Source organism: Acipenser ruthenus, chromosome 58 (assembly GCF_902713425.1).
Source record: "Acipenser ruthenus chromosome 58, fAciRut3.2 maternal haplotype, whole genome shotgun sequence".
Lineage (NCBI taxonomy): Eukaryota > Metazoa > Chordata > Actinopteri > Acipenseriformes > Acipenseridae > Acipenser > Acipenser ruthenus.
This window is the reverse complement of record NC_081246.1, coordinates 3,369,145-3,387,324: the sequence shown is the minus strand read 5'-3', so window position 1 is coordinate 3,387,324 and position 18,180 is coordinate 3,369,145. Positions and strand designations below refer to the sequence as shown.

At 38.5% G+C, this 18,180-nt stretch overlaps 2 protein-coding genes across 3 annotated transcripts; both read left to right on the top strand.

Moving 5' to 3' along the window:
- The first annotated feature begins 4,322 nt into the window (after positions 1–4,322).
- LOC131724893 (gastrula zinc finger protein XlCGF7.1-like) lies at positions 4,323–9,130 on the top strand. Its single transcript, XM_059017889.1, has 2 exons — positions 4,323–4,333; positions 5,828–9,130. The coding sequence occupies exons 1-2, from the start codon at positions 4,323–4,325 to the stop codon at positions 6,483–6,485; spliced, it is 669 nt and encodes a 222-aa protein (XP_058873872.1). The 3' UTR covers positions 6,486–9,130.
- A 2,697-nt stretch (positions 9,131–11,827) lies between these two features.
- LOC117971134 (oocyte zinc finger protein XlCOF6-like) lies at positions 11,828–17,962 on the top strand. Of its 2 annotated transcripts, none has more exons than XM_059017966.1 (3): positions 11,828–12,575; positions 13,307–13,771; positions 13,971–17,962. In XM_059017966.1, the coding sequence occupies exons 1-3, from the start codon at positions 12,239–12,241 to the stop codon at positions 15,239–15,241; spliced, it is 2,073 nt and encodes a 690-aa protein (XP_058873949.1). In that variant the 5' UTR covers positions 11,828–12,238; the 3' UTR covers positions 15,242–17,962. The 2 variants fall into 2 exon arrangements, with proteins under 2 accessions (XP_058873949.1, XP_058873948.1); XM_059017965.1 differs by having other exon boundaries at positions 13,968–17,962.
- The last annotated feature ends 218 nt before the right edge of the window (positions 17,963–18,180 follow it).

Genomic DNA, 18,180 nt, shown 5'->3' with positions numbered 1-18,180 from the left:
ATCATAAATGGTTGTGTATTTTATTTGATTGCTCTTCACGTGATTACATAATAGCTTTTACAGTAAATATAAAATACATTAAGTCTTGTTTAATTACATATATATATATATATATATATATATATATATATATATATATATATATATATATATACATATATGCTAATAAATAATAATAATAATAATAATAATAATAATAATAATAATAATAATAAAGTTGAACAGCTTAAATGATCACAACTGGCAAACGTTATATTACAATTGTAACTTTTCAAATAAAAAAATGTTTATAACAAACAATAAGTTAGAAGTATAGTCTGGTAATAATTTCTACACATTTGTGGGTAGTCATGTTGATGTTTATAGTCTTGCTGTACTTATGGATCACAATCAGGGAGTTGTCATGATTACACACAGTTGCAGACAAAATTATTGACACCCTTAACTAAAGATCATTCAAGACGCTTTTTATTTTTTTAATTGTTGTGAAATGTGGTAAGGTCGCGTAAAAGCCTTTTGTGTTTAGATGACTTTGTATAGTTATTTCATACACTGCTATACCAGATGTTTCTTTAGATCCTTGGCTGTAAATGGTGGATTTTTGCGAGCTGCTCGAACAGTTCTTTATGCTATAGTCATACTTTTCCTGGGACGTCCATTTCTTTCCATGCTTTCAGTTGAATTAGTCTTCAAATACTTCCTGATTATTGTGGATTTTTGTATTACAATTTTTTTCCCCTCAACACTCTTTATCGATTCCCCTGCTGCTGTAGTAGTTACTGTAACAAGTGCTTTTCTCGCATCTAGATCCAACTCCTTTGTTTTGACCATGCTGTGCTGAGTGCACAAACTATTTTGCTTCAGTTTCTGTCCGTGTTTTACAACTAATGTTTTTTTTTATATATAATATTGCTAAATTGATAAGTAGTGGTTTCTAATTGATTAATAGTGACTAACTCAATTAAGACTAACCTTAACTTACACAGACTTTAATTGAAAATGTGCCAATAAGTTTGTGATCAACAAATATTGTTATTTACACCAATATGATTAATATAGGTTATACAGTAGCTTCAGTGTATATTGTGAGAAACATTTAGGGAATGTCAAAAATTAAAGGAATGAACAGGTCAAAAGATTTAATCTTTAGCATTATTCATGCATGGTCTTGCACTAAATCTGCAAACACATTTCTCTTAGTTTAACCATATAACTTGTCATTAAAAAATGAAGTAATACACCCTCATGGTATGTGTTGCCACTTCCTACAGTGTTTGTCAGATCATTGGCATCGTCCTGGAATGGAGCCTGTCATTCTGCAGATTGGTGGTTGTTCATTTGTTATCAGTAATACTGTATATGCATTTGTTAAATATGTATGAAGCCAAATTATATGATATGCTATAAAGTAGGAATGTTTCTACCATAACTTCAAACACTCAAAAGTACAAATTTGGAACTAGAAGCAATATGATTGTTAACCACAACATATTGTTTATAACTTTAGTGTCTATAATTCAGGCTCTTAACTAATGAAGCATACAGGATGTGAGATTTGTGTAAATCCTAGAGTAGAAGTCAATCTAGATCCGAGTTGTCCAGTCTTAGTCCTGGGGAACCCTTAACAGAGCACTGCATGGCGAGCAGAAATCTGCACTCAAGTCATTTTAGTGGGTTGTGTATCAGGTGTAGTTGTCCAAACCAGAAAGACATTCACAAAAAAGGCACATGTTGAAAAATGTAGCAAACTTTTTTTTCTGTATTCTTCACAATAAAACAAGTACATGATCAGATTGCATATTTCCATTGGAACGTGCGATCCAGGACTTAATGCGTAAGCATTAGTGAAAAAGAAAAACACTAGACTGCAGGTCAGCTTTGGTAAAAAGCCCCGTCACCACGTCAAGGTCCTGACCGATGGAGTGGGGCGTTAGGAGCAGGTTTAACAGAACTTTAAAATGCCTTCTCACATAACCCACAAAAAAAGAAGGACTTTCAAGAGGCTGCCTGTCGAAAAATGACATCACCAATTTATAGTGACGTGTGTTATCAGTAAATCATATGGACATTTCATGCTCTCAACTTCTATAATATGTAATTGTCTAATATCAGTTAATAGGAATGGAAATCGAATTTGAAATTGAAGCATTAATGTCTGAAACATGTACACGTAAAATGTGAAGTTGTTTATCACTTCAGAATTACATCTACTGTACTTTTATATCATGTTACACCCACCTTATTTGGCACAATATCACTTCAATACAGTGAATCAGCCCCTCCCCAGCTGGTTCAATATAACTACATTAAACAAGGTGGGTGTTAGAACTGACATCCAATTTACTTTTGATATCTCTGCCCTGGAAATACTCAAGTCAGGCAGTAATTCAGTAGTTCAGAAACTAAGACTACCATACCAATTAAAAATGAAAATTAAAAAAATATATATAATTACACACACACACACGTTTATCATTTATTTAGATGTACATCTTCAAAAATACAGGGCGGCTTCAATAACTTATAATGTATTAATATTAATTTTCAATATTTCTCTATTTTTTTTTACCTTTCAAAACGAATGTACTGGCTTTCTTTCTGATACCCCTCTTCTCCTCTTTGGTGGCTTGTTCAGGATACTCACCTGTGCTGAGGTAGCGATATACCGCTATCAAGTGATCCATATCGATTAATAAATGTAGTTTTCTGAGGGGGAAAAAACACAGTATTACAAATTTGTCCTGTAAAAAGAGAAATTATTTGATTACAATTGTACGACGGCGCCAACGAACTCCAACTGTCAGTGTCAAGATCTGTGGAGCAAAAGCAGTGACGCGCATAGCAACAGAACGCTGACATGTCACATGACTCAGGGGGGGACAAATTTGGCACGAGACCGTCAGCTTCCATCCGGGTGTTTCCAGCAGGAGGCGCCAATCCGCTAACGTGACGTCACGACGCGCTCGTCTCCATGGGAGCAGGGAGGAAGCGGAAGTGTGTGCGGGTTTGTTTACATTGTTTGTGTGGGACTGCGTGGGGTTGTTGAGCTGCAGCAGCAGAGAAACTTGCTCAATAAGTCAAGTGCTGACTGAATAACAAAGAGAGGCTCCAAATATTATTCATAATAAAAGCGTGAATACAGAAAGGATATCAGTCTCAAGCTAACAGTCAGTGAAGATGGACGTCAGCGTCTCCGTGTCGTTCTTTCAAGACGAGCTCGCCTCTACCATCGAGCACGCAGTGAAAGCGGCTGTAGACACCGTCTTGTGCCAAATCACAAAAGTTGTCGGCGGCAAATTCACTGAATTCCAAATGGAAATGGCTGGAAAGGAGAAAGAGAATGAAAGTCTGAAGCTGAGATTGGAAATATCAGAGAGCGAGTTGAAAGCAGTGCGGGAATGCATGAACGCTGCAGATGCAGACATTAAACAACCTCTCAGAAACATGAACCCCGACTGCAATGAGCAAGACTTTCAGAGGAACGAGAACCAGGGATTATTCATCAGAGTTCAAGGTGAGTTTAATAATGTTATGGTTCTTGTATGCCTTCCGGTCATTTTAAAAAAATACAATTAAATACAGCACTAATGTAATGTTTGTGTTTCCTTGAAGAAGGCACCGTTCACAATGTTGCATATATAATATCCATGATGTGTTATTTCATACAGTTATAAACTCCACAGAATTACATGATTGTATTTATTTGTACAGTGAGAGTTAAAAGCATGTATAATTTTGTTTCACGCAGATTCTGGAGAGAGACGTGCTTTCAGTGAAGCAGAGGAGGGGCCAGTGATAGAAGCTGTTTACACACAAGAGGAAATCTGTGATCAGGAGTGGTGTGGAAGAATAATGGAGATTACAGAGCTGACAATTGTAGAAAGTAAAGAGATCCCTGAACTTGAACCTGTCCACATTAAAGAGGAGTCCGTAAAGCTGGAGTGTGATCACATCACAGAGGAAGTTAGTGAAGAAAATAAAGTCGATACGCTGGAGGAGAATATAGTTAAGATGGAATCTAGCCGCTGTGAGGATTGTCCTCCTGAACAGATCTGCATGAAACCCAATCAGCCTGTCTCTGAAGACACTGGTTCTAGTGTTGGAGAAGAGGGCACTGTGCTGGGGTCCATTCAGAGGAAACATCACCCCCCTCAGGAAAGAGCTGCAGATGGAAAGGAGGAAGGAGCGATGCCGTCCACGAGCAGCACAGCCTGTGAGTAGAATGTCAAAAATACAGTTTATATAAGAATTGCAATTGTTTTGTGAAGGATTAAGAGTTTTATAATTTGTCTTGCTTTTCGATGTTCTAATTGTTAACAGTGATGGCTGTGAGGTGAAGCCTTGCTGTCCAGTAACCTTGGCTTCTGTTTCCTGCGCTTCTAAAGCAGATCTAGGAAGACGCACCTCCACTCCAGGACCCCAGAGCAAAATCTCTTCTGATGGGAAACTGCAGCGTAAGCAGAAACACAGAGAGTCGACACCCCAAGATGAATATGTGAACAAACTGAGAACTGACTCGGTTCAGAATCTTAGCCGACCACTTCCTGTGGGATATACAGCGACTCCACATCCCGACAGTTCTGCAACCCAGGGCAACTTCATTTCCCTACAAACTCCCCAGCAGATTCCTTCAGAGCAGATCTTGTATCACTGTACTGAATGTGGCACCAATTTCAGTAACCGAGGAAAGCTGAAAATACACCAGCGTATTCACACAGGAGAGAAACCGTTTTGCTGTACAGAGTGTGGGAAGAATTTTAATCAGAAAGGACACCTTCAAAGACACCAGCGAATTCACAAGGGAGAGAAACCGTACGAGTGTCCTGACTGTGGGAGGAGTTTTAATCAGAAAGGACACCTTCAAAAACACCAGCGAACTCACACAGGAGAGAAACCGTATGAGTGTCCTGACTGCAGGAGGCGTTTTACTCGGAAAGAAAGCCTTCAATTACACCAGCGAATTCACACAGGAGAGAAACCGTATGAGTGTCCTGACTGTGGGAGGCGTTTTACTCGGAAAGAAAGCCTTCAATTACACCAGCGAATTCACACATGAGAGAAACTGTACGAGTGTCCTGACTGTGGGAGGCGTTTTAATCAGAAAGGAAACCTTCAAACACACCAGCTAACTCACAGTACAGATAAACCATTTCACTGTGCTGATTGTGGGAAAGATTTTAATCATAAAACTTTACTTAACCCTTTGCGGTCCATTTATTAACTGCGCGTCAGGCACGCCAGGTCTAATTAATTTTCACACGCGCAGTTAATTTTATACGCGCTGTTTAAAAGTATTTTTTTTCACAGTCAAACGGGTTTAAATGGCCCTGCATATCAACAAAGCACTCAGTAGGCATCTCCAGCACCGCCCCACCCTTTTGTTTGCTATAGCGTTCAGCTATGTAAGAAATAAATAATAATAATAATAATAGTCGTACATACCGATCGATCATCTCCGGATCACTCGTTTTATCACCAAACTCCTCAATAATGCGATCCAAGTCGTTATTTTATTATTATAACATCTGAAAAAAGCTCTGCAAATGTCCATGATAGTCTCTCTGCGCTGACGCACTCAGCCAGCTTGTTTACTATGAACGCCCCGTTATCTGATACCTGATACCATGTATCACTATTCATGAGATACGCCTTTTTGTTTTTTTTTTTGTTTTTTTTCCCCCCGACTTGTCTCGGCTCCTATCGCTCCCACTCGGCAATTGAATGGTTTTCTCGGCTTTTTCCGGAGAAAAAACGACTAAACGCCCGTTTATTGCGTTGCTATAATGATGTCGGACCCAGTCCGACAAAGGACCTGTGAGGAATAATTGCAATGTCGGACCCAGTCCGACAATGGACCGCAAAGGGTTAAAGCACACCAGCAAATTCACAAGGGAGAGAAACTGTTTCACTGTACTGATTGTGGGAAGAGTTTTAATCATAAACGTAAGCTTCAAAAACACAAGCGAATTCACACGGGAGAGAAACCGTACGAGTGTCCTGACTGTGGGAGGTGTTTTACTCAGAAATATAACCTTCAATCACACCAGCGAATTCACACGGGAGAGAAACCATATTACTGTACTGATTGTGGGAAGAGTTTTAATCATAAATGTAACCTTCAAACACACCAGCGAATTCACACGGCAGAGAAACCGTTTCAATGTCCTGACTGTGGGAGGTGTTTTAATCGGAAAGTATACCTTCAATCACACCAGCTAACTCACAGTACAGGTAAACCATTTCAGTGTGCTGATTGTGGGAAAGGTTTTAATCAGAAATATAGACTTCAAGTACACCAGCGAATTCACACGGGTGAGAAACCGTTTCACTGTGCTGATAGTGGGAAGAGTTTTAATCATAAATGTAACCTTCAAAGACACCAGCTAACTCACAGTACAGATAAACCATTTCACTGTGCTGATTGTGGGAAAGGTTTTAATCAGAAATGTGACCTTCAACAACACCAGCTAACTCACACAGGATAGAAACCGATAGCTTTGAAAATCCATTTACAAACATTAATACTGAAGCTAAATGGAAAAGACATTTCAATGAAAAACAAGGTGTGGTGGAGCCTGTTGAGGTCCCTCTAGGAGTAAGATTTGACAGCAGAAGAAACCGGGATACAGGCACATATGATCACGATCCTGTAACTGACAAGTGTATTTATATTCCATTGTTAGAAACTTTAAAGTTTATATTTAGGAGTCCAGACATTTGTAATCCTATTGTACAACCCTGTGAACAAAACACGGTTTATAAAGATTTCTGGTGACGGCAGCTGCTATAGAAATCATCCACTTTTCTCTCGGCATAGAAATGCATTTCAAATACAACTTTACTAGGATGACTTTGAAACTGCAAACCCATTAGGATCCATGCAAGGGATACATCAAATTGGAAGCTTATATTTTATTCTTAGAAATCTTTCACCAAAGGTAAATTCAGCACTAATGAATATTCACCTTGTTTCACTGTTCCACACACAAGATATTAAAAAGTATGGATTTAATGCTATACTACAACCTCACGTTGATGATTAATAAATTCATGTAAGTACTGGAATTAAAGTTCCTTTTTCTGAAGAACCAATTGATGGTACAGTTGCTCAGGTCACAGGAGATACCTTGGGGGTGCACACACTTCTGGGGTTCAGGGAATCTTTCGGTTCAGTTTTTTTTTCTGTCGACTCTGCTTGATTGATAAGAATGCGTCTCAGTCAGTATTCAGCGACGATGATTCTAACATCATATTACGTGACAGAGTTTTGCATGAACAGCATTGCAATGATCTGCTAGCAGACCCTACATGACCCTCCTCCTTTGGAATGAAGCGATATTGTTTGCTGAATGACTTACAGTTTCTTTCTCATTTGTGATCATTTTGCTTTTGATATTATGCGCGATGACCTCGAAGGCGTCCCTCAGTATGAAATGAAGTTGCTTTTTGGCTTTCTCTCTGACAGTGTCATCTCCAAGCATGACATCATAGAATTCACTCTTAGAATTATGGTTTCTTGGAGAGAAAGAATCGTCCAAGGTTCAATCTAGAGCAGTCTGGCAATGGGATAGAGCTCAATGCGATGTGGGCAGCAGTGTGGAGTAGTGGTTAGGGCTCTGGACTCTTGACTGGAGGGTCGTGGGTTCAATCCCAGGTGGGGGGACACTGCTGCTGTACCCTTGAGCAAGGTACTGTACCTAGATTGCTCCAGTAAAAACCCAACTGTATAAATGGGTAATTGTACGTAAAAATAATGTGATATCTTGTAACAATTGTAAGTCGCCCTGGATAAGGGCGTCAGCTAAGAAATAAATAATAATAATTCAGACATTCTGCTTAATTAAAATATTTCCCTAGCATTTGGAGACATTGTAAACGAGGGAAACAAAAATCGGAGCTTGCTTCTGATGTTATTAAACATTGTCAATATTGTTTTTTCACCAGTGATTACTGAGGGTATGACAGTGTATCAGGGCAGCAGTGTGGAGTAATGTAGAACATCTTCATTCATTTCATGCGAGAGGAACTCGGAAAAACGTTCCATTTGATCTGCAGACTTCATATGGCTTTGAAGAACCTGATTTGCATGCGATTCCAGTGAGTTATTTAATGTAGATGCCAACCACAACATTGTATTTTGATTTGAAGTTCTATAGTTTTGGAATTGAAATAAGTATCGTGGCACTTTGAGGGCTGGTTATGCAATGGGAATTTCTATAAATATGAAAATATAAAGGAAGATGTAAATATCACTCCTTCCACAGAAGGTGCAGGTTTGTCACTGCTTCCATTGAATTGAGGAGATTTAGAAATCGCAGCCAAAAGTGTGTTCACAAAGAACGTCCAAAATATGAGATCCAAAGGCAACCAAACCACTCACCATGGACACAGACATTTAAACTCCTACAGTGTTGAAAACTTTACTCTCTAGCAGGGTTAATTTCTTAACACTTTCCAAAGTGTTCATTTAACACGGAAATCGAGGGAGCCATATGTTCACTACAAAAGTGTCAGAGTTAATTATGGGTTAATCCGGCCTTGATTGGAGGTATATTTTAGGAACAGCTTGTGGCACTGGCAAGATACAATTAAATAAATGAATAAATCCATAGCCATGGTCCAGGACGTTAAACAGAATATGAATTATTAAACACATAATCAGAAAACAAGTGATTCACATGATTGATTGTATAATAAAATTACTCTGCTGTGAACTTGCTCAGCACATCGCTACAGTTGTGTACTTATAAGCAATGTGAGTACAAAATAACAAAACCGGGAAGATAATGTTACTGTTTCTGACCGGGACAAAAACATGAAGTCTGAAAACTGGCAAGCCCGGCTTTCCCGGGGCGTCTGGTCACCCTGGTCAAGGAATCCATTGCCGTTGTCATGGCAAATTTCGCCCCCCTGCCAAATTTGTCCCCCCCTGAGTCATGTGACATATTAGCGTACGAGTCACGTGACGATCAGATTTCGTGATGCAGAAATGATAGGGTAAAACATCGGCATTTTACTTACTGAAAGTTACGTTTGCTTTTTTATTGGCATTTATTCGTGTTATATTAATTTTTTTATATCTATCAATGTTTTTTGTATCATAAATGGTTGTGTATTTTATTTGATTACTCTTCACGTGATTACATAATAGCTTTTACAGTAAATATAAAATACATTAAGTCTTGTTTAATTACATATATGTATATATATATATATATATATATATATATGCTAATTAATAATAATAATAATAATAATAATTAATAATAATAATAATAATAAAGTTGAACAGCTTAAATGATATTACAATTGTAACTTTTCAAATAAAAAAATGTTTATAACAAACAATAAGTTAGAAGTATAGTCTGGTAATAATTTCTACACATTTGTGGGTAGTCATGTTGATGTTGCTGTACTTGCTGTACTTATGGATCACAATCAGGGAGTTGTCATGATTACACATACAGTTGCAGACAAAATTATTGACACCCTTAACTAAAGATCATTCAAGATGCTTTTTATTTTTTTAATTGTTGTGAAATGTGGTAAGGTCGCGTAAAAGCCTTTTGTGTTTAGATGACTTTGTATAGTTATTTCATACACTGCTATACCAGATGTTTCTTTAAATCCTTGGCTGTTAATGGTGGATTTTTGCGAGCTGCTCAAACAGTTCTTTATGCTATAGTCGTACTTTTCCTGGGACGTCCATTCCTTTCCATCCTTTCAGTTGAATTAGTCTTCAAATACTTCCTGATTATTGTGGATTTTTGTATTACAATTTTTTTCCCCTCAACGCTCTTCATCGATTCCCCTTCTGCTGTAGTAGTTACTGTAACAAGTGCTTTTCTCACATCTGGATCTAACTCCTTTGTTTTACCATGCTGTGCTGAGTGCACAAACTATTTTGCTTCAGTTTCTGTGCGTGTTTTACAACTAATGGGTTTTTTTATATATAATATTGCTAAATTGATAAGTAGTGGTTTCTAATTGATTAATAGTGACTAACTCAATTAAGACTAACCTTAACTTACACAGACTTTAATTGAAAATGTGCCAATAAGTTTGTGATCAACAAATATTGTTATTTACACCAATATGATTAATATAGGTTATACAGTAGCTTCAGTGTATATTGTGCGAAACATTTAGGGAATGTCAAAAATTAAAGGAATGAACAGGTCAAAAGATTTAATCTTTAGCATTATTCATGCATGATCTTGCACTAAATCTGCAAACACATTTCTCTTAGTTTAACCATATAACTTGTCATTAAAAAATGAAGTAATACACCCTCATGGTATGTGTTGCCACTTCCTACAGTGTTTGTCAGATCATTGGCATCGTCCTGGAATGGAGCCTGTCATTCTCAAAGCAGGTCTGCAGATTGGTGGTTGTTCATTTGTTATCAGTAATACTGTATATGCATTTGTTAAATATGTATGAAGCCAAATTATATGATATGCTATAAAGTAAGAATGTTTCTTCCATAACTTCAAACACTCAAAAGTACAAATTTGGAACTAGAAGCAATATGATTGTTAACCACAACATATTGTCCCTGACTTTAGTGTGTATAATTCAGGCTCTTAACTAATGAAGCATACAGGATGTCAGATTTGTGTAAATGCTCGAGTAGAAGTCAATCTAGATCCGAGTTGTCCAGTCTTAGTCCTGGGGAACCCTTAACAGAGCACTGCAGGGCAAGCAGAAATCTGCACTCAATCATTTTAGTGGGTTGTGTATCAGGTGTAGTTGTCCAAACCAGAAAGACATTCACAAAAAAGGCACATGTTGAAAAATGTAGCAAACTTTTTTTTCTGTATTCTTCACAATAAAACAAGTACATGATCAGATTGCATATTTCCATTGTAACGTGCGATCCAGGACTTAATGCGTAAGCATTAGTGAAAAAGAAAAACACTATACTGCAGGTCAGCTTTGGTAAAAAGCCCCGTCACCACGTCAAGGTCCTGACCGATGGAGTGGGGCGTTAGGAGCAGGTTTAACAGAACTTTAAAATGCCTTCTCACATAACCCACAAAAAGAGAAGGGCTTTCAAGAGGCTGTCTGTCTAAAAATGACATCACCAATTTATAGTGACGTGTGTTATCAGTAAATCATATGGACATTTCATGCTCTCAACTTCTATAATATGTAATTGTCTAATATCAGTTAATAGGAATGGAAATCGAATTTGAAATTGAAGCATTAATGTCTGAAACATGTACACGTAAAATGTGAAGTTGTTTATCACTTCAGAATTACATCTACTGTACTTTTATATCATGTTACACCCACCTTATTTGGCACAATATCACTTCAATACAGTGATTCAGCCCCTCCCCAGCTGGTTCAATATAACTACATTAAACAAGGTGGGTGTTAGAACTGACATCCAATTTACTTTTGATATCTCTGCCCTGGAAATACTCAAGTCAGGCAGTAATTCAATAGTTCAGAAACTAAGACTACCATACCAATCAAAAATGAAAATTATATATATATATATATATATTACACACACACACGTTTATCATTTATTTAGATGTACATCTTCAAAAATACAGGGCGGCTTCAATAACTTATAATGTATTAATATTAATTTTCAATATTTCTCTATTTTTTTTACCTTTCAAAACGAATGTACTGGCTTTCTTTCTGATACCCCTCTTCTCCTCTTTGGTGGCTTGTTCAGGATACTCACCTGTGCTGAGGTAGCGATATACCGCTCTCAAGTGATCCATATCGATTGATAAATGTAGTTTTCTGAGGGGGAAAAAAACACAGTATTACAAATTTGTCCTGTAAAAAGAGAAATTATTTGATTACAATTGTACGACGGCGCCAACGAACTCCAACTGTCAGTGTCAAGATCTGTGGAGCAAAAGCAGTGACGCGCTTAGCAACAGAACGCTGACATGTCACATGACTCAGGGGGGGACAAATTTGGCACGAGACCGTCAGCTTCCATCCGGGTGTTTCCAGCAGGAGGCGCCAATCCGCTAACGTGACGTCACGACGCGCTCGTCTCCATGGGAGCAGGGAGGAAGCGGAAGTGTGTGCGGGTTTGTTTACATTGTTTGTGTGGGACTGCGTGGGGTTGTTGAGCTGCAGCAGCAGAGAAACTTGCTCAATAAGTCAAGTGCTGACTGAATAACAAAGAGAGGCTCCCAATATTATTCATAATAAAAGCGTGAATACAGAAAGGATATCAGTCTCAAGCTAACAGTCAGTGAAGATGGACGTCAGCGTCTCCGTGTCGTTCCTTCAAGACGAGCTCGCCTCTACCATCGAGCACGCAGTGAAAGCGGCTGTAGACACCGTCTTGTGCCAAATCACAAAAGTTGTCGGCGGCAAATTCACTGAATTCCAAATGGAAATGGCTGGAAAGGAGAAAGAGAATGAAAGTCTGAAGCTGAGATTGGAAATATCAGAGAGCGAGTTGAAAGCAGTGCGGGAATGCATGAACGCTGCAGATGCAGACATTAAACAACCTCTCAGAAACATGAACCCCGACTGCAATGAACAAGACTTTCAGAGGAACGAGAACCAGGGATTATTCATCAGAGTTCAAGGTGAGTTTAATAATGTTATGGTTCTTGTATGCAGTCATTGTAAATAAAAATATATAATTAAATACACGGTTATTGTACTGTACGTAATATAGGAGCGTCAAAACGTTAATACTTAAGAAGGCGCCGTTCATCCCATAATATTTACACCGTGAGAACGCTTTTACGTCAGCACGCATGTTAGCAGCGTGGTTAAAACGCTACGTGCTTCATTTATGATACAGTAGCTGTTTAGAATCCCACAAACAAGTAATCATGTTTCAATTATTTTGGGGGTGGGTGGAATAGATATATAATTAAAAAGAAACCATATTTTACACATTTTCAACTTTCAACACGGAGGCTGTGTGGTCCAGTGGTTAAAGAAAAGGGCTTGTAACCAGGAGGTCCCCGGTTCAAATCCCACCTCAGCCACTGACTCATTGTGCGACCCTGAGCAAGTCTCTTAACCTCCTTGTGCTCCGTCTTTCGGGTGAGACGTAGTTGTAAGTGACTCTGCAGCTGATGCATAGTTCACACACCCTAGTCTCTGTAAGTTGCCTTGGATAAAGGCGTCTGCTAAATAAATAACCAAATGATTACTCGCAGGCCAAATTCTGATGTGCAGTATCCAGGTAACTGTCTATCTATGGGATGAATATCCATGATGTGTTATTTCATACAGTTATAACCTCCACAGAATTACATGATTGTATTTATTTGTACAAATAAATGTATAATTTTGTTTCACTCAGATTCTGGAGAGAGACGTGCTTTCAGTGAAGCAGAGGAGGGGCCAGTGATAGAAGCTGTTTACACAAAAGAGGAAATCTGTGATCAGGAGTGGTGTGGAAGAATAATGGAGATTACAGACCTGACAATTGTAGAAAGTAAAGAGATCCCTGAACTTGAACCTGTCCACATTAAAGAGGAGGCCGTAGAGCTGGAGTGTGATCACATCACAGAGGAAGTTAGTAAAGAAAATAAAGTTGATACACTGGAGGAGAATATAGTTAAGCTGGAATCTAGCCGCTGTGAGGATTGTCCTCCTGAACAGATCTGCATGAAACCCAATCAGCCTGTCTCTGAAGACACTGGTTCTAGTGTTGGAGAAGAGGGCACTGTGCTGGGGTCCATTCAGAGGAAACATCACCCCCTTCAGGAAAGAGCTGCAGATGGAAAGGAGGAAGGAGCGATGCCGTCCACAAGCAGCACAGCATGTGAGTAGAATGTCAAAAATACAGTTTATATAAGAATTGCAATTGTTTTGTGAAGGATTAAGAGTTTTATAATTTGTCTTGCTTTTCAATGTTCTAATTGTTAACAGTGATGGCTGTGAGGTGAAGCCTTGCAGGAAAGTGGTTGTGATTCAATGCTGTGCAGTAACCTTGGCTTCTGTTTCCTGCGCTTCTAAAGCAGATCTAGGAAGACGCACCTCCACTCCAGCACCCCAGAATAAAATCTCTTCTGATGGGAAACTGCAGCGTAATCAGAAACACAGAGAGTCGACACCCCAAGATGAATATGTGAAGAAACTGAGAACTCGCTCGGCTCAGAATCTTTCTGCACAAGATAGCCGACCACTTCCTGTGGGATATACAGCGACTCCACATCCCGACAGTTCTGCAACCCAGGGCAACTTCATTTCCCTACAAACTCCCCAGCAGATTCCTTCAGAGCAGATCTTTTATCACTGTACTGTATGTGGCACCAATTTCAGTGACCGGGGAAAGCTGAAAAGACACCAGCGTATTCACACGGGGGAGAAACCGTTTCAGTGTTCTGACTGTGGGAGGCGTTTTAATCACAAAGGTAACCTTCAAACACACCAGCGAATTCACAAGGGAGAGAAACCATTTCACTGTGCTGATTGTGGGAGGCGTTTTAATCAGAAAGGTTATCTTCAAAAACACCAGCTAACCCACAGTACAGATAAACTGTTTCACTGTGCTGATTGTGGGAAGAGTTTTAATCAGAAAGGTCCTCTTCAAAAACACCAGCGAATTCACACAGGAGAGAAACCGTATCAGTGTTCTGACTGTGGAAGGCGTTTTAATCACAAAGGTAACCTTCAAACACACCAGCGAATTCACAAGGGAGAGAAACCGTTTCACTGTGCAGATTGTGGGAGGAGTTTTAATCAGAAAGGTGATCTTCAAAGACACCAGCGAACTCACAGTACAGATAAACCATTTAACTGTGCTGATTGTGGGAAAGGTTTTAATCATAAAACTTTACTTGAAGCACACCAGCGAATTCACAAGGGAGAGAAACCGTTTCAATGTGTTGATTGTGGGAAGAGTTTTAATCAGAGATGTGACCTTCAACAACACCAGCGAATTCACGCAGGAGAGAAACCGTTTCAATGTGCTGATTGTGGGAAGACTTTTAAACAGAAATATAACCTTCAAACACACCAGCGAATTCACACAGGAGAGAAACCGTATCCGTGTTCTGACTGTGGGAGGCGTTTTAATCACAAATGTAACCTTCAAAGACACCAGCGAATTCACACGGGAGAGAAACCGTATGAGTGTCCTGACTGTGGGAGGAGTTTTCATCAGAAATCTAACCTTCAATCACACCAGCTAACCCACAGTACAGATAAACCGTTTCACTGTGCTGATTGTGGGAAAGGTTTTAATCAGAAATGTGACCTTCAACAACACCAGCTAACTCACACAGGATAGAAACCGACAGCTTTGAAAATCCATTTACAAACATTAATACTGAAGCTAAATGGAAAAAACATTTCAGTGAAAAACGAGGTGTAGTGGAGTCTGTTGAGGTCCCTCTAGGAGTAAGATTTGACAGCAGAAGAAACCGGGATGCAGGCACATATGATCACGATCCTGTAACTGACAAGTGTATTTATATTCCATTGTTAGAAACTTTAAAGTTTATATTTAGGATTCCAGACATTTGTAATCCTATTGTACAACCCTGTGAACAAAACGCGGTTTATAAAGATTTTTGGTGACGGCAGCTGCTATTGAAATCATCCACTTTTCTCTCGGCATAGAAATGCATTTCAAATACAACTTTACTAGGATGACTTTGAAACTGCAAACCCATTAGGATCCAAGCAAGGGATACATCAAATTGGAAGCTTATATTTTATTCTTAGAAATCTTTCACCAAAGGTAAATTCAGCACTAATGAATATTCACCTTGTTTCACTGTTCCACACAGAAGATATTAAAAAGTATGGGTTTAATGCTATACTACAACCTCACGTTGATGATTAAAAACATTTTGTAAGTACTGGAATTAAAGTTCATTTTTCTGAATAACCAATTGATGGTACAGTTGCTCAGGTCACAGGAGATACCTTGGGGGTGCACACACTTCTGGGGTTCAGGGAATCTTTCAGTTCAGTTTTTTTCTGTAGACTCTGCTTGATTGATAAGAATGCGTCTCAGTCAGTATTCAGCGACGATGATTCTAATATCATATTACGTGACAGAGTTTTGCATGAACAGCATTGCAATGATCTGTTAGCAGACCCTACATGACCCTCCTCCTTTGGAATGAAGCGATATTGTTTGCTGAATGACTTACAGTTTCTTTCACATTTCTGATCATTTTGCTTTTGATATTATGTGCGATGTCCTCGAAGGCGTCCCCCAGTATGAAATGAAGTTGCTTTTTGGCTCTCTCTCTGACAGTGTCATCTCCAAGCATGACATCATTGATAGAATTCACTCTTAGAATTATGGTTTGTTGGAGAGAAAGAATCGTCCAAGGTTCAATCTAGAGCAGTCTGGCAATGGGATAGAGCTCAATGCGATGCAGGCAGCAGTGTGGAGTAGTGGTTAGGGCTCTGGACTCTTGACCGGAGGGTCGTGGGTTCAGTCCCAGGTGGGGGGACACTGCTGCTGTACCCTTGAGCAAGGTACTTTACCTAGATTGCCTCAGTAAAAACCCAACTGTATAAATGGGTAATTGAATGTAAAAATAAGGTGATATCTTGTAACAATTGTAAGTCACCTTGGTTAAGGGCGTCTGCTAAGAAATATATAATAATATTCAAACATTCTGCTTAATTAAAAATATTCCTCTAATATTTGGAGACATTGTAAATGAGGGAAACAAAAATCGGAGCTTGCTTCTGATGTTGTTAAATATTTTCAATATTGTTTTTTCACCAGTGATTACTGAGGGTATGACAGTGTATCTCAAGCACCTAATTGCAGAACATCATAAGCTTTTCAGAGAGCTATACCCACAATGCAATTCGATTCCAAAGCACCATTTCATGATCCATTATCCCAGATGCATCAGAAAAATAGGTCCATTATTGCATTTCTGGGCAATGAGATTTGAGGCAAAGCACAAGTTTATTAAAAACAGTGTCAAGAATTTCAAAACTATTACCAAATCACTGGCCCAAAAACACCAAATAGCTACAGCATGCCACTGGGAGTCTTTATCAATAAAGACTATTGAATGTGGACCTCTTAAAACACGAGCTTTAAATGATTTTCCTGACTGTGAAATTATAGCGGAAAAACTGCAAGGTGGTTTGGATTGTGACATTAATATTACTTCTAGGATTAGATACTCAGGAACTGAATATCGGACCGGCCGTCTGATTTGTATAAAAATAGAAGACGAAATTCTGGTATTTAGTAAAATAACTGGAATTGTTCGAGAAGCTGAACACTATTTTTTAGCGGCATCTGAATTTGAAACAGATTGTTTTGTAGAACATCTTCATTCATTTCATGCGAGAGGAACATGGAAAAACGTTCCATTTGATCTTCAGACTTCATATGGCTTTGAAGAACCTGATTTACATGCGGTTCCAGTGAGTTATTTAATGTAGATGCCAACCACAACATTGTATTTTGATTTGAAGTTCTATAGTTTTGGAATTGAAATAAGTATCATGGCACTTTGAGGGCTGGTTATGCAATGGGAATTTCTATAAATATGGAGATATAAAGGAAGATGTAAATATCACTCCTTCCACAGAAGGTGCAGGTTTGTCACTGCTTCCATTGAATTGAGGAGATTTAGAAATCGCAGCCAAAAGTGTGTTCACAAAGAACGTCCAAAATATGAGATCCAAAGGCAACCAAACCACTCACTGTGGACACAAACTTTTGGCTGTGATATCAAAATCTCCCGAGTTAAAGTGAAACAGTAACACAATGTCATGTTCTGGAGTTAAATGCATTTGTGTGAATTACAAGTTGGGCTAAGAAATAGTACAAAATAACCCAGGATGGCAGTGAGGACATTTTGATTTGTAAAATGATATTCAAGTGTACTTTTTTTTTCCTTTACCAGCAGTTATTCTTGTGGATGAACACTGTTGTCTAAAAGTAACTGACATCCAAAAATTATAAACTGTACTTGGTGTCCAAAAGGTGTATTTTGTGAAATAAATGCTTTAATTTAATAGAGTCATGTGTCTGGATCCCTTTTTAGAATTTGTATGAAGTGTATTTAATTACTGCTTTGTCTTACAAGTATTCCTGTAGCATAGTATTTATTCTATGAAGCTGAATATTTATGAGTGAGTTAAAATTACTAAATAGCAGTGTGACATTTACACTTACACCACAATATAGTTAAACTTACACTGAATGAGATGACATTTAAACTCCTACAGTGTTGAAAA